At 40.8% G+C, this 16,904-nt stretch overlaps 3 protein-coding genes across 3 annotated transcripts in view; 1 reads left to right on the forward strand and 2 right to left on the reverse strand.

Annotated features, from left to right (window-relative positions):
- LOC129184684 (ATP-dependent translocase ABCB1-like) overlaps positions 1-16,904 on the reverse strand; it is a 134,947-nt gene that overhangs the window by 69,427 nt on the left and 48,616 nt on the right. The gene's annotated exons all lie outside the window — the stretch shown is intronic.
- On the reverse strand, positions 4,807-7,382 carry LOC129184686 (type-2 ice-structuring protein-like). Its single transcript, XM_054780852.1, has 5 exons — positions 7,215-7,382; positions 6,955-7,055; positions 6,737-6,859; positions 6,518-6,626; positions 4,807-5,013 (listed from the first exon to the last, which is right to left on the reverse strand). Exons 1-5 carry the CDS (start codon positions 7,285-7,287, stop codon positions 4,943-4,945), a joined length of 477 nt encoding a protein of 158 aa, XP_054636827.1. The 5' UTR covers positions 7,288-7,382; the 3' UTR covers positions 4,807-4,942.
- Positions 13,330-15,088, forward strand: LOC129184688 (type-2 ice-structuring protein-like). The gene is made up of 7 exons (XM_054780853.1): positions 13,330-13,405; positions 13,484-13,577; positions 14,121-14,236; positions 14,323-14,439; positions 14,525-14,633; positions 14,792-14,866; positions 14,945-15,088. The coding sequence occupies exons 2-6, from the start codon at positions 13,523-13,525 to the stop codon at positions 14,857-14,859; spliced, it is 465 nt and encodes a 154-aa protein (XP_054636828.1). The 5' UTR covers positions 13,330-13,405; positions 13,484-13,522; the 3' UTR covers positions 14,860-14,866; positions 14,945-15,088.

The raw sequence follows: 16,904 nt of genomic DNA on the forward strand, positions 1-16,904 counted from the left end.
TAGTCCAGCCAGTGGCGTCATTCTTTGTTGGAGCAGTGCTTGCTGTGCTTGCTTGTTAATGTCTCGCGCCATCTCGTGTGTTTCTGGCTACATGCTTCTGCAAGTTTCCTTTTTTCTGCCCTCCAGTTAAAGATTTTATACCTGCACTGGGTTCCTGTCTCTTCATCTCGGGGTTATCGTCACACCGAAATGTGACAGAATGCTCCAACCACATGATGACCACATGATGACCACATGATGACTCCCAATGGAGTCAATGTACCCAGGACCCACCACTCACACACCAGCATGCTCACAATGTAGATGCCGCCTATCCTCCTTCCACCCACTGTGTGTCACTTTGGACTTGGGAAAGTCGGGGGTATGTTCCTTGGGGGGTACTGTCACGCCCCGCATTACTTCTGCCATCACAGCTTGTTTATTTCTCTGTTTTTTCCTCAGTTCTGGTTTTCATGTCCTTATTTTGTTTTACTTCCTGGTTGGATCCATGTTGTTTTCTGCTGCTTTTACTTTCCTGATTACACGCACCTCCCGCTAATTGAAATTTCCCTTTATTTATTTCAGCCGGTGGTGTCATTGTTTGTTGGAGTAGTGCTTGCTTGCTGTGCTTGCTTGTTAATGTCTCGTGTCATCTTTGTGTGTTTCTGGCTACATGCTTCTGCAAGTTTCCTTTTTTCTGCTCTGCAGTTTATTGTAATTAAAGACTTTTTACCTGCACTGGGTTTCCATCTCTGCATCTTTCATTGCCACACCAAAACGTGAAATATTTAATATTTATTTTTAACATTTGTATTTAGATTTGTTTTAAATTTAGATTTATTATTTTGATTTTAATTAAACATTTAGATTCCGCATTTAGTTTTAGATTTACCATTTAGTTTGATTTTTAGAAAATTAAGTACTCTTTAAAAAAAAAAAACAACACTAATGTACCACAGATCAGAGGAAAATTTGTTAAATGTGAGAAAAGTGACCTAAATATTAAAAATATATAGCTAAAAAAAAGTGTGGTTGAATTTTTACATTCAGCATCCCATAGATGTAAACGAGTGCTGATATTAGTTGCGCCCTGGACAATAGTGGGGGCAAGTATTGTTAAAAGAATTGTTAGAACTGTTCCATTTTCTTAGGCCCCCCACATTGTTTTTTTTTCATATTAATGTGTTCCTTCTGAGCAAAGAAAGACCCATCTGTAGAGTTGCAATACTCGTTTTAGCAGAGCTCATAATGCAATCTACACGTGTGCACTCCTTGCGCACTAAGCCGAGAAGCTCATGGCAGCAGCCTCATCTTAGGGTTCTCCCCTACATTTGATCAGGAAATGTGCAAATACAGCCATTTTTACTTAATAAAATGTTAATGAATGAATAAAAATATTAAAAATGATTAAAATAATAAAGAAACAATATCAGCCAATTAAAGGAATCTCGCGCCTAGATTTGTGGGACCCTATTCCATTGACTCTGTCATCAGCCCCTCCTCCGTCAGACTAAAACTGCCACCATCACTCAAGGTACATCCAGTTTTCCATGTCTCCTGCCTCAAGCCCGCATCCTCCAGTCATCTGTGCCCACCGGCCGAGTCGCCGCCTCCGCCGCGTATTATCGATGGTCAGCCAGCGTACACCGTTAAGGCCATCTTGGACTCTCGAAGGAGGGGCAGAGGGTTCCAGTACCTGGTCGACTGGGAGGGTTATGGTCCTGAGGAACGTTCTTGGGTCTCCCGCTCCCGTATCCTCGATCCATCACTCGTGCACAACTTACACCGTCTCCATCCTTATAAACCAGGTATGCCGCCAGGGGGCGTCCTGTAAGAGGGGGGCATACTGTCACGCTTTTCTTGTCGCTCTGCTGCCGCCTGTCTGTTCCTTGTCTGCAGTGAACCCCAGCCGGTGAAGGCAGAAACTCCGGAGCACAGCTGCAGACAATTTCAACTGGGACTCTTAAGCAAGGCAGCACCTCGTCGCCAGATTGTGCTCCCTGATTACCTGCTACTTGCTACCGCTTAGGTCGGCTTCTGTACTCTGTTCCCTGCTTTCTGGCTCTGTGCATTACCAGTCTTTTTGTGTAATGCTAATGTTAGTCTCCCGCCTAGGTTTGCCTGCAGTGTTTTTTATTACCATTTTCTAGTTATTATCCTGTCAGCCTTCGCTGTAAGCGCTTTTCGTTAGTTTAACACGTTGTGGATTTTTCTTTTTTTGTGTTGTACTTTCCCCTTGTGGACACCTTTTGTTATATTAAATCTTTTGTTCATCGTTTTTGCCCTTTTCTCTGCGTTGGGATCCAGACCCTTAACTTTGGCTTGCACCAACCTTGACACTTAGGGGAAAATTAAACTTACAACACTTATATGCGAGAACAACGCTGATAACTCACAGCATTTCTGTATGTGGAATGAAAGTATGGAATGGGTTGAGTAAGGAACTCAAACAATGTACCGAGATGAGCACATTCAAAAAACAATACAAGTAGTTGATGTTTGCTAAATACAAGGCAGAAGTGTCATGTTACGCAGGACAGGAATGAGTACTTCCTGTCCTGCGGCATTATTCTGGTGAGCGGTGCTTCCGGCGTGGTGGAGGGGACAGCTGCTCCATGCCTGGTGGCCGCACAGCTGCGGCCAATGTTCATCAGCGGCAGTTAAAAGACCAGCGCCGTCGAATGTGCGGCGCTGGTTCATTGTCTTTGTCATTACTATTGTTGATGGACCTCGTGGCTTTACTGGTGCTGTCACCTAGAGTAAGAGACTTACCTGTTTATATTACTTTTGTACGAGTGTTCTCACAGAGCTTTTTCTTTGTTATTTTTGGTTTTTGTGTGCAATAAAGATATGTTTAATTGCACTCCGCCGCCTTCTCTCTGCACCCTGGGGGTCAAGCTCCCGACAGCTCCAACGAATCCTGACACAGAAGAGTCTTGATCATTACAATGATTGTTCTGTCATACTTGTTTTTTATTTTTATTATTTATTATCACACTGATTATTATATAAAAGTATTACATGGAATGCAGGAAGTGAATAATACTGTATATACTGTACATAAGTGGAATGGATGAGGGGGTAGGATTAAATAAACTGTGCTTCTTCCTACTCCTTTTGAACATGTAGAACTGTGAAAGGATGATTCGTGAGATGTATTCCATTGTAAGCTTCATGCATGTTCAAATAAAACTAAACCAAACCAAACCAAACCAAACTATTTGAGAGTCTTGATTGGGCAATACCCACGTTCATCAGTGGACCTCTCCCAAACATCAACAGGAGGATGAACAAATTCAACCGGCTGCTTCAGCTGAACACATGGCTGTGATTACTGCACTTCATTGAGAATTTCAATCTCTTCTGGCAAAGAGAGGATCTGTTTAAAGGAAATGGCTCACACCTGAACAAAGGTGGAGTGAGACGACTTATGGATAACCTCCTCCACACTTTGAGGCATTACAATGGGCCTGGACCAGATCCTATGCTGCCACCCAGATGAGAAGAAGAGCGAGAGAAGAACTCCTGCCTCGCCACCCAGCAAAGGATTCAGCCACAGCAACCACAGCTGTTCCTGTTAAAACAGGCTTCCATACTTTATATTACCATTTACAAACCACCACAAATTTATTTTATTGACGATTTTTCTGAATTACTTTCAGTTGTGTGCACTTTTGATTTGCATTGTTTGGTCATTACAGGGGACTTAAATGTGCATGTGGATGTAGCTACTGACAGGCATGCTAAAGAACTCACTACCGTCTTTGAAATGTTTGGTCAAACTCAGCATGAACCTACCCATAGCAGCGGTCACACTCTTGATTCATCATTACGAAGGGTGTTGCTATTTCCAAATGTGAATATTGTAGATGTTGGCTTGTCTGATCACTTTTGTGTTTTCTTTGACCTGTCTGTTCAGGAAATACTCATTAATGACAGCACCGGGACACAGTTTATGGCAAGGATTAAGTTCAAAAACACTCCGCGTTCTAAAGTTGTTGATCTATTGAGTTCTCATACATCAAGTGTTGTAAATGTTTTGGATACCATTGCTACTGTCAAGGTTAGAATGACTAAAAATAAGCAAAAGGCGCCATGGAGAAAAGAAGAGTCTGTCACGGCACAGAGAAGAGAGTGCTGGAGAGCCGAACGGAAATGGCGCAAGTCAAAGCTCCAGATTCATTATGAGGTTTACAAAGAAAAGCTATGTGTTTTCAGCCAAACCTTGCGTAGAACAAGGGAGAGTTATTTTTCTGAAATCATCACCAGTTATAGTAGCAACTCTTGTTTACTGTTTGCCGCAGTTAACAGATTAACAAACCCTCCAGTTTGATTCGAATAATGAAGAATATATATATATATATATATATATATATATATATATATATATATATATATATATATATATATATATATATATCATACAGTTCAATAAACAGATATTGATATTTATTTCATGTTATTAGTTTTTAAATTTTTTTATCATGACAGGTGAGGCTCTGCCTCATCCGCCTCCCTTGACCACACGCCACTGGTGCACACGACGAGCATGTACCTGTGCACAAGCCATGAGTGACAGCCAAAGACAAATCTCATTCAGTTTAACTCATAATTGTGAACAATATAGACATTTTTTTGTACAATCTGCTCTCTGAAATCACTGTACCAGCCGGTGTTAGTGTTCTTACATTTTTGGGTTGAAAAAAGTATAATATATTGATTTAACATATTTAATTTAACAATATGTGTATGATTGTGGTTGGCGTTTGTTGTTGTCATACTGACATTTGTTATGAAACTTGCTTCTTTCATTCAGACATGGTGAGAAAGTTGTTTTTAATTCTGCTAAAAGTCAGAAGCAGCATTAATGACAGACAGATGTTTTATTCATTCACAAATGTCAGACACAAAGACTGCAAGTTTCTTTGTGTACTTGATGGTTCTGTGCCGGGCACTTTTGCAGTTAATGAAGATTCATGACACAGACTGATGGGAGTAGGTTGTTGCATGCAAACTCTTCCCAGCATTTTCCATCTGCAAACACCAAAAGTAATCAGTTAAGTCAACATTTTTGGAGATCATTATTATTAACAAGGGTGTTAAAGGTCCCATATTATAGTATTTTTCAACTATTTCAACTGTATTGGAAGTGTGTTGGCCAAAATCTAGCCTTGATGCTGGAATTTAGACAGTTTAAAAGTGCTTTTCGTAAGCCCCACTGGGAACACACCATTTTGTGTCTTTAGTGTCATGATCTGTTTGCTGCTGTTCTGCCCTCTGTCAGTTGGCAGAGCTGCAGGTTTTATTTTAAGATGTGTAGAGAAGCCTTTAAAAACAAAAAGCTGTCCCCTGTGAAGTGGTGACTATATACACTGGGTGGAGTCATCTAGCCAGAGGAATGAAGTTTTTGCTTCATGACATCATCAAAACGTTGAGTGTGTAAGTGCCTCTTCTCTCAAAAGTGGACAAGTGAGCGAGATGATAGTTTTCTCACATTTGGTGCTCATAAACAGGCTCCAGGGGCACATATCACTGTTATAACATCATCTAAAAGTAAAGTTTTGCCTTGTAGGAGACCTTTAAGACATACGGAGACCCTGAGGGGACATGGAGAAAAAAAATTGATGGGTGAAGTTTTTTTTGCGGATCTTACGAAACAGTTTTGCAAGATCTCGCATTGCAAAGGACAATATAGGACATACTTCCAGTCACTTCCGGACAAGTGGCACAGGAAATGGATGGATGGATGGCTCTGCAATGCTGCGTCTGTCCACCAGAGAGAGCCAGAGGAGCCCAGAGGGAGGCTGACATCATTGCAGTGCCTTGACAGGCACCAATGAATGCTTTGCTTGCACGCAATGCATTATGGGAAAATGTTAAAATAGTTGAGTTATTTTTTATTATTTTAAACTCGTATTGGTACTTGTATATTTCCCAGCTACCTTTTGTGTGTTAAGTTGCTGTGTGATGAGTTTAGCATTCTTTGTAAGATGACACCATGGGTCAGACCGTTATATTGAGTAATGACCTCCTGCGATTTCCATTGGATTGACAAGCTTGTCGTGAGTTCACAGACAGCTCGTGATTGACTCCTGCCAAAGAAAGAGCTATCGAGTTTCCTCACTGACTTGCGGCACAGTATTTAAACCAGTAGTAGTTCTCGGGAAAAGCAGATTAGAACTTTGTCATACATTAGCCACACTGCTGTATCAGCCACGGGGTTCAAAGTTTAAGAAAAAAGTAGCAGTTTATAAACCGCAATTTACAGTAGCCATTCATCGGATTATTTCACTTGTGTGTGCACTGCTTGTCCTATAAGTAGACAGTCATATCAGAAACTCAATGATGTGACTGCTCTTAATTTGAAGTTTAAACGCATCATCCACTCTGAACACGGAAGTAGCGGAAGTACAATTCTCAAACAGTAAACTTTTTTTTTTTTTTGCTTTATCTCGCAAAAATCTGTCTTTTTTTTTTTTTTACCCATCAATTTTTTTTTCTCCATGTCCCTTGGGGCAAGGCAAGACATTTTATTCACCTTTGGGAGAAATGTATAGACAGCAACTCTCTGGGTCTTCTTTTGGGTGACCTGGACACCAGTACGTAAAGTCTAGTGTTGTTCCGTCACACCAGAGCCACACATTCTTCTGCACAACAATAAGTAAAAGAGAAAAAGCAAATCCATACCGTCTTACATGATTTGGATGAACATATCAACATACAACTGCTGAAGAAATAATGCATAAGTGGAAGTTACCTGCTGGCAAGATGAGCCTCCAGTCCACACAGCCGTGTCATTCCCTGCCATGCGGTGAATCAACTCTACCTCTATAACGTTGTGTATTGATGCAAGGTTTGCCCCCATGGACTGACAATGGGCCTGCAGTGCAAACACACAAAAGAGAGAAGCAAAGGAAACAAATGCCAGGTGACAAAATCAGCGTGTCCAGTCAAAAAAAAAATCATCCTGATTACCTGAGCTGTAGTCCAAATCATATGCTTAGGAACAAAACGGAAACAGCGTTCCCCCAAATCAGTCCAATTGCCAGGACAAGTACTGTTGGACTGGATATGTCCTGCGGAACAGGATGATAGTGAGAGTTTGATATTTGACTACAACAAATGCTCTCGCAATATGTAAAGGGGCTTTATGGTAATGTATGATTCTCTGTTTGATACAACACATCATTCATGGCATTAACATACACAAAAAAAACCCAAAAAGCTTGGCTCACCGTCAGCTCCAGTCAGTGCCACCATGGCGCAAGCAAGTAGAGCTGCTGCAAGCTTGCCTGTTGTGGCCGTCATTTTAGGACAGAGTAAAACAAAGACAGAAGAAGGGAGGTGGTTGTTTCTCTCCTGGTGTGCCGTGTTCAAATCAGACAGAAGATCAGATGTCAGCACAAATGAAAGGGCAATGCACCATCCAGCCCATCTAGAAAAAAATATGTCTACACCACCACAGCAGTCACTGCAACTTCAACTTCTCCATGATTCCATGAGACAAAAGTAGTTTTCTTTTGTTTCCATGAATAGTGAATTGCACACTGTAGCACCACGTCATGTAATAATGCTGCATTATGTAATAAAGTGATAAATGTTCACCTCATTATCTAATAACGGCACATTTTGTAATAATTGCTGTATTTTGTAATAAAATTATTGATTACATGTTGTAATAAACTTTGCTCAAGAAAATGTAACAATTTTGTGCATTTTGTAATAAGCCATTGAAATTGATGACTTTATTAGAAAAAACAACATTAAGTGTGTTAGCTTATCTAGAATTCACTTTAAGAAACTAGTAGAATGTTTCATTGGTCAAACACGAGCCGATAGGTCGCATTTGTTGGAAAGTATTGGCAACGAAGAAGGGAAATACGACCAACTTGCATGAGCACCTCAGACATAACCATCCTGCCCAGTGCTTAGTAGATAGTCCAATTAGAGAATAAAAACGTGTCCAAATTATTAAACAAGAATGATCTGTATGGACAAGGGTCAAAATGTGTTTATTACATAATACATAAAATATTTATATTTTCATCATAACATTTTTAAAAAACAACAACATGCAATTGGTCATTGATTGGATAAAGATTTTTTTCTGTTCCATATTTGCATTTGTGTTTTTATGCTTTATGTTATGTATATAATTTGCATAATGTAAGCCATATTGGATGTATGAATGTCTTCCAACATTTCAGTGCACTGTTAATTTTCATGTCAATAATACTTAATTAGTGTAGCTTTAATCTCTATCTTGCAAACACATCCTCCATTATAGTCAAAACAGTTCAATTTGATTTAGGTTTGACCAATGAAACATTGTACCAATTTCTGAAAGTGAATTCTAAATGAGCTGACATGCTTAATGCTGTTTTTTTCAAGGCATCCATTTCAATAGTTTATTACAAAAAAACACCAAATTGTTACATTTTCTTCCCCCCAAAAATACAGTGTCTACATTTTGCAATATGTAACAGGTTTTTACCAAATGTGGCAAAATGTATTACAAATTGCGGGCGACAACATTTTTTTCTCAACACCGAAATGGTGCCGAGTGGTGAGCATGTTGGCGGCACAGTCAGGAGATCGGGAAGACCTGGGTTCGAATCTCCCTTGGGCATCTCTGTGTGTACTTTGCATGTTCTCCCCTGTGCATTCGGGTACTCCGGTTTCCTCCCACATTCCAAAAACATGCATGTTAGGTTAATTGCCGTTACTTGCAGACTCTAAATTGTATGAAGTGTGAATGATTGTTTGTCTATATCTGGCTCCAGCATACCCCTGCGACCCTAATGAGGATAAGCAGCATAGAACATGAATGGACATATCTAGATTTAATTTAGATTTAACTGTAGTTTGTGCACACATGGAGCTAAAAAGGACTCAAACAAATTTGCAGTTGACCAACCATACCTGCTGATTCGTCCTAATCAAATACCATGACTAGGGATGTCCGATATTGGCTATTTGGCCAATAATCAAGATCCCGATGTTCTACAACTCTCAATTTCTGACTCCGATATCAACCGATACCAATATGTCTAACATCACTTATCTTTTTCTTGAGTAAAACTGTTGTAAAGTAACAATACCCAAAAATGAGTATAGTTGTTTTGTTGGCTATTCCACCCATCTCTGATAGATAATTCATGTATTAAATATTTTATATAAGAATACATTTGTGTTTCTTGTGCCTTGATTTGTGTTAGTTTTGGAAAGATTTTATTTTTTCGTGAAAGAGGTTTGAAATACATGAATTTGCTGGTTAATATTTTGATTGATAATTTTCTTGTTGTTATTTTATATTCTTATTTCATTGCATTAAAACTACTCAATAAAACCACTATGTGTGTGTGGTTGTTTGGCACTACTTTGTGCTCTATAGTTGATGTAATTGTATTGTATTTGTATTTGTATTTGTATTTGTAGTTTATTTATCCCACAGCGGGGAAAATTCACTTGTTACAGCAGCAAGCAAGTGAAGAGGAAAGGGGAGAACATTGTACCGTAATACAATACAAATTGCAAGTAGACAATTTATAAGTCCTCTTTTCTTTGTTCCATGAATTAATTTACGTTTTTTTTCAGCACTGAGAAAATACACACAAAAGCATTTGGTAGGAAGATATGTTTGGACGGATGGTATTTCCCTGTTTAGAAAAAAAAAACTAAAAAAGCTAAATCCTCTAGATTAATCCATCATTGTACTCTACTTATGGTTGTTTACATTGAAATAAAACTGCATTTATGGGTTTTATTCTTTTTATGTATGTATGTTACATGTAACCGGATATGACGTTTATGTCTTCACTACGTGCATTGCGTGCGTTTTTAGTAGCTCAGTCTTGGTGGATGTCATAAGACGATAGAAACGTCCCCATGCTAACAAATTATTTTAACAAGAGTCACTTATGAAATAACTTCCCAACATATTATATATATGAAAGATGGTTATTGACGATTTCTGTTCATACATTTAAAAAATAATAAATACCAAAGCACGTGACGTCGCAGAAGCACTGTCGTGAAAATGAGCTCAGGGAGGATGTGACGTAGTCCTTGCGCATGTGCGGGACTGATTGCCTTCCGGGTATGTATTGTGCGGCGTCTACATGGAGTATTTGGTACAACCAGCATGCAAAATGTCTTCCTCGGTGGACGCCCAGGGGAAGTTACGACAGGCCGTTAACGTCACAGGCAGGAGAAAAAAGGTGTCTTTGATTTACTCATGCGCACAGTACAGGTAATCTCGCCTCATTGGAGCGTTTTTTTATCCGTTATCTGACCTATTTTTAATGTTGTTGTGTCTAAGCACTTTACCACTTGGGTTGTCATGAATAAGACACAGAGGAAGGAGAGATAGGTTCAGCCATTTTACTGGACTCTCATGCTCATAGCACACACACACACCTAGAAGAACGTGTGTGTGAAAGTAGTCACCAAACTGTAAGCTGTACAGAACAAATGTGATCTGATTTATCGGTATGATGTCATCCTTTTTGAATTGATTGTTGTATTAATAATTGATTGGATTTATATCACACTTTTCTAGACACATGAAGCGCTGTACACCAGGAACCTTTATTCATTCACTCCACAGTCACACACTGGTGATGGTAATCTACATTTATAGCTACTTTCATAGACTCATTGAAACAGGCCTCTCCAACCGTCATCAAACATTAATTCACATTTACACACTAGTGTGGGCGACACTGGACACTTTTAAGGACTGAAAAGCGTCTACCTTGTTGTCTGGGGTCTTCCTGTGTGGAATTTGCATGTTTTCCTTATGCTTGTGTTAATAGGGGACTCACATTTCATGCGTAGATGTGAATGCTTGCATCATTTCCCGCTACGTTTCTGGTGATTGCTGATCAGTCCAGCCCCAAAGTCAGCTGGTATCAGCTTCTGTAAATGAAAACGCTGACCCCGTCTGATGTTTGCTTGTTTGGGCAAAATATTCAGTTTACCTTGGCATCATAGCAGTGAAGTCTATGGACTGTAACTGGTTCATCAGTCCAAGGTGAACCCTGCCCCTGCAGAAGAAACATGGAGAAGTTGTTTTTAAAGTAATATTAACATTAGGAAATAAGGAATGGAAGTACAGCAGTTGGCAATTATTCATTTCTGGACATTGGCATAAAATAATCCATCCATCTTCTACCGCTTATCCGAGATCGGGTCACATGGACAGCAGCCTAAGCAGGGAGGCCCAGATTTCTTACTCCGAGTCTCTTATGGATGACAGTGCTTCTCGCCTTATCTCTAAGGGAGAGTCCAGTCACCCTACGGAGAAAACTAATTTCGTCCGCTTGGACCCGCAACCTTGTCCTTTCGGTCACTACCCAAAGCTCATGACCATAGGTTAGGGTAGGAACGTAGATCAACCAGTAAATTGAAAGCTTTGCCTTTCGGCTCAGCTCTCTCTTCACCACAATGGACTGATATAGAGTCTGCATCAGTGCAGACGCCGCACCAATTCGTCTGTCGATCTCGCGTTCCAAACTATCCTGCGGATCCTCCTCTCCAGAACCCCTGAATAGACCTTAACCAGGGAGGCTGAGGAGTGTGATTCCACATTTGGAACACCCCCTCAGGTCCCCCTTCTTAAAACGGGGGACCACCACCACATTCTGCCAATCTAGAGGTACTGCCCCCGATGCCCACGCGATGCTGCAGAGTCGTGTCAAGGAAGACACGCCTATCCAGGGCTTTAAGGAACTCCGGGCGGATCTCATCCACCCTCGAGGCCCTGCCACCAAGGAGCTTTTTGACAACCTCAACAACCTCAGCCCGAGTCGAGGTCAGCAGCACACCAGCCCCACCATACACGGTGTTGGCTGTGCACTGTTTTCCCCTCCTGAGATGCCGGATGGTGGTGGTGGAACTGTTTGGAAAATAGCACTGAGTTGGCCCGCCTGGCGGGCCTTATCAAACAAAGTACTTACAGCGATCTGCGTAATTAAGCTATTCCACTGATGTAAACAACTCCTCTGGCATTATAATTGTAAGAGTGGAAACAATATTGTATATAGCATGAAACCATTCTTAATAAGGCTGAGTCCCAATTCTACCCCTTACCACTCATCTTACCGCTTCCCCCTAGATTTTACGCGTTAAGGAGAATCATGTGGTGTCACAATTCTCCTTAAACCGAGGGGTAAGCGCTAAGGTGTGTACACCCCTTGAAAACAAAATGAAGGGGTAGGTGGAGCTACAACACTCGCTGAGAAGATGGAAGTGCGGACACTGAAAGAAGCATATACTGTAAATGTAAGTGATTATGCATAATTAGTGACTTGCACAGTTTAACATCACGCATGTTTTACTATAGTCAGTCATTTGCTAGTCCAAGTAAAGATTTGCCATTTTGGAATTGTTGGTGTTCACTAGTTCTAACTAGCTGGCTAACAGAAATATGGCTGCAATAATTTACTATTTTTTCAGCCTGGACTATTGCCGCATGTCCTGTCATGTTCGCAACTTCAAACGAGCATCTGTGCGTGTGCACTGACGATGCATATGAGTACTCTTCATTCACTAATTGTGGGGTTAAAAGGACAAGAAGGTTTTACTTTCAATATGCAAAAATAAACAAGTGGTGAAAATTTCAGGATAAATTATTGCAAAGATACAAAGTTGGGAGGTCGGGCGTAATGTCCAGTTCAGCCCACAACCTAAAGTACGATTTGAGTTTTGGCCCTGACCGCGATTGAGTTTGACACACCCCTTGAGATGCAGTGTTTCTCCTATTCTTATTTCTTTTGGAAAATTAACTAATAAACTGAAACAGATATGGAAGTACACCTCGGCAAGCAGGAGTGAATGACACATGGTCTAGGGTTTACCCAGCTTACCCGTGAACCTAATGAGGACAGCAGTGTAGAAAATGGATGGATGGATAGGAGCCATAGCAGGAGATTGATGCAGGGGTCTGACAGTTGATAAAAGGCCTCTATGCAGAAATGAACTGTACATCATTCTTTACAATCATCTCATTCATTGGAATTGGATAAGCTTGTTTGTGAATTGCATGAAAATGAGTTTGTCCTTGGAAAACAAGTATATTATTAGCAAGTGATGCCAAACTTGGTCTGCTGGGATAGGCTCCAGCCGTCAACAGGAGACACAGTAGCAAAAAGGGAAAAGTGGATTATTGTTGTGTGATTTCTCTTAAACATGGATGAAATGTGATCATTGCCCATTTTTCATGTTTACAGTCCACTCATGTTTGTACAAGTGGGTGATTCAGTGTTTGTATACAATGCCCTTTGATTTGTTGACAGGGCTCAAAGTTTTATTATATCACACACATGAATAAATAAAGGACACGCTGATGAAGGTTAAGTGACAGTATAAAAGAGCAGCTCAGGTTCACAAGCTCAACCCAGGAGCAAGGAGATCTTACCTGCAGGTTTGCACTCACATGCTTTTTGGCTTGTCTCTCTTGCAGATTGTGATGACTCAGCAAGTCGTTTGTATGACTTTATAGGTTTCTCAGTCCATCATCTGCAACGTCTTCTTCACTAAGATGCTGACTGTGTCTTTAGTTGTTTGTGCCATAGTGGCACTGGCTACAGCTGATGGTGAGTATGAGTCTGGGCGCAAAAGACCACTAGCTGCATGTACACTATGTCTAAGGATGTGTTCACACTTGTCATGTTTGGTTCGCTTCAAATGAACTGTGGTGCCTTTGCTTTGCCAATACGGTTCCTTTGGTCAAGTGTACGCCAAACAAGTGTACCGAGACCGCTGAGAGTTGGGTCTTGATCCAGTTGGAAGTTCGAAGCTCTCTCCCTCTGCGTGGTGACAATGTCGCTTTTTAAACGTACATTTTAGAAGCTTTTTGTGAAATCTAAGCTGGTAAATCAAGCAGAATATAAAAACAGTCTACCTAAAATAACCTTACTTTATGTTGTTCCTGCACAGCCTTTGGCCCCATGACAAAAATACGACTGAGTATCTTTGTTTCATTTTTTGGTCGAGACCGGAGACCCGAACCACAAGTGTGAACGCACCCTAAATGTGCTTTGCAAAAGAAAACGAAAAACAGGACTTACAGACACAAACTATCAAGCATTCTCAAACATTATCCTCCCCACTCACTGCTTCCTGTTTGTCCGCACTAGATCCAGCTGCCAACCACACTGTTGCAACCATGGCAACGTGTCCAGCCAACTGGAAAGAACACAACCATCGCTGTTACTACTTTGAGGCCTCCACCAAGAATTGGGCTGATGCTGAGGTGATTGTTATTATATGATGGTTTTAAGCAGCTTTTCAGTGGTTTGGTGTGTAAGAGACGTGTTTATCTGGCTGTACCCACTGCAGACACAATGCCAGACCATGGGTGGAAACCTTGTATCAGTACATAGTGGTGATGAGCATAAATTCATTCAGACCCTGACTCAGACAGACGCATGGATTGGAGGCTCAGGTTGCCAAGTGGTAATAACAAATGTTCTTTCTTTTTTTTTTTTTTTACATTTGTTTTGTATGATTTGATATTGAACTTGATTCACCACTTGTGTAGGCTGGAGCCTGGTTCTGGATCGATGGTACAGCCATGTCTGAAACTTTCTGGTGTCCACAAAAACCAGACAACACGCTGCCAGAGTGCTGTCTCCAGACAAACAGTCAAGGTACTGTAGAGGATAGTATTTGATGACTGTTAAAACTGTGAAAGTACTTTTCTATCTTTCCGTCGTTCATTTTGTGGGTGACTCTTACATAGAGAAATACTTGTCAAGCTGATTCACCATCTTGTTAGCAAGAGATGACACTTGATTTTTGTTCACAGTTGGCAAATGCTGGGATGACATCGCCTGTAATACATTGCTGCCATTCGTGTGTGCAAAGTCTATGTAGACTCCAGGTATGTACAGAGCACTGTTTGTTGCAGTCTCATGCATATTAATAATGAGCTTTCTTTTGTTTGATGCAATGACAAAAGGCTGACCTGTACCCATACAAGTAGAAGACTGTGGATGTATGGATAGAGGGTTATACCAAGCTGGAGCTGGGTTCCTGTGACTGACATGTAACTGAGGCATGCTGTCATATGATATGTAAAAATAAACCTATTGAGCAGACACAACATGCTTCTTGAATCTTTTTTTTTAATCAATTTGTCTTCTATTTAGCCACCAGTGGGCACTAAAAAAAAAAAAATTGTGCATAAAAACATAAAGGAAAACTGCACTTTTTGGGGAATTTTGCTCATCTACAATCCTTATGTGAGACATGAAGACATATGTCTTTCTCTTTTTGGTGTGGTCTAAAGATATAAAAACAGCTAAAAAGACGCACCTAAGAATGCTCGTAATGGGAATCATCTATTCTGCCTATAAAGTCTCTGAAAGAAAAATGCATTTACGTACATATAATGTGACATGCATATTAACCAAGTTACAGCGACTTTCTTCTTATTATTATTATTAACATTGTTACGCTGGAGAACTACTTCACTGGCGTATTGACAACTTGCCACACCTCACCGGCTAGCTACTATAGCTGGCTAGCGACTAGCTTCACCACACACTCGCCCGCAGCGCGTCAGCCCCGCGCTCACAACACCTCAGGCCACTACTGATGAAAAACGCATTTACGTACACATAACATGACGTGCATATAAACCAAGTTACACCTACAGTAAGGCCACTACTGAAAGTTACATATTGGAGACGCCGCTAATGCTGCTGTGTTTTTGTTTTTGATTTTGGAAAAGTTAATTGCCAGGTGTAGAGTTTGTTTCTCTGTTGCTATGTGAAATCAATATGCTCAGGAAGGAAGTTCGGGTAATGTTTGAAGACCAAAATATGGCAAAATACTGTAAGTATTACATGTTATCATGAATGTGCCTGTTACTACATGGTTACAGTATGTATATAAAAAACATAAAACCTTATTGGAGGTTTTTGGAGGTGTTTTAATACTGGTCTTTGTAGGCGGCATAGTTGTTTCCCATTACATGCAGTCATGAGCTACCTCTTTTTATGTTTTTATATCTTTAGAACGCACAGGAAAGAGAAAGTCATGTGTGTTCATGTCTCACATAAGGATTGTGGCTGATTGTGGCAAAAAAGGTGTGTTTGGTCTGTCTAAAATGCAGTTCTAAAGAGGAGACTCTAGTATAGGGCTCCATTGTTGTGGGGGTCACATTTTCAAAAACCTTAACTAAACTAAACTACACTCCTAGTGTTACTAAATGGAACACTGTTGGAGTTTTTTAAGTTTTTAAGTTTATCGTCGCAATAAGTGCCTCCCATGACGTGCAATTATAGCAGGCCATGCTAACTCGTTTTTCATTAGAACGCACAGAAAAGGGAAAGAAATGTGTGGTCATGTTTCACATTAAGATTGTGGATGATGGGCAAAATTCCCCAAAAGGTTTTCCTTTAATGTCAACACAAGACCCTGCAATACCTTAAATTTTACACTTCACCAGATGGCAAATCTAGTGATAAATTAAAACACAAGCAATAGGTCACGCATAGCGATTCTTGATGTACCTTTCCAGCAACTGGTTCATTACGACGCCTAGAAGCACACAGTGGCCTCTGCTGGTCACTGAGGGGCGTGTCATCCTGTTTCCTCCTTGTGGCTGTCAACTGTTATTAAAGCGTGCCTTACATCCTGATGTACTTGCTCGCAAGATCGCAAGAGACACGCACGTGGCCCGCACGGATTTTCAAACCCGCAGACAGGAAGAAAATTGGCATGCAAATTATTTTCTGCGTGCACGTAGCCAGGTCGCAAGGACAAGGCAGAGGAGGAGTGCGTGTGTCGCAAGTTTAAAAGTACATTGTGTCCATTGCCCGGCCATGGCAGCGGCTCCTCCCGCGGCAGGCGACTCCTCCAGCTGTACACGCTGGTTCTCCCAACATCCGTGGATGCACTCATATAGTGTATCC

The sequence above is a fragment of the Dunckerocampus dactyliophorus genome, chromosome 7 (assembly GCF_027744805.1).
Source record: "Dunckerocampus dactyliophorus isolate RoL2022-P2 chromosome 7, RoL_Ddac_1.1, whole genome shotgun sequence".
Taxonomy (NCBI): domain Eukaryota; kingdom Metazoa; phylum Chordata; class Actinopteri; order Syngnathiformes; family Syngnathidae; genus Dunckerocampus; species Dunckerocampus dactyliophorus.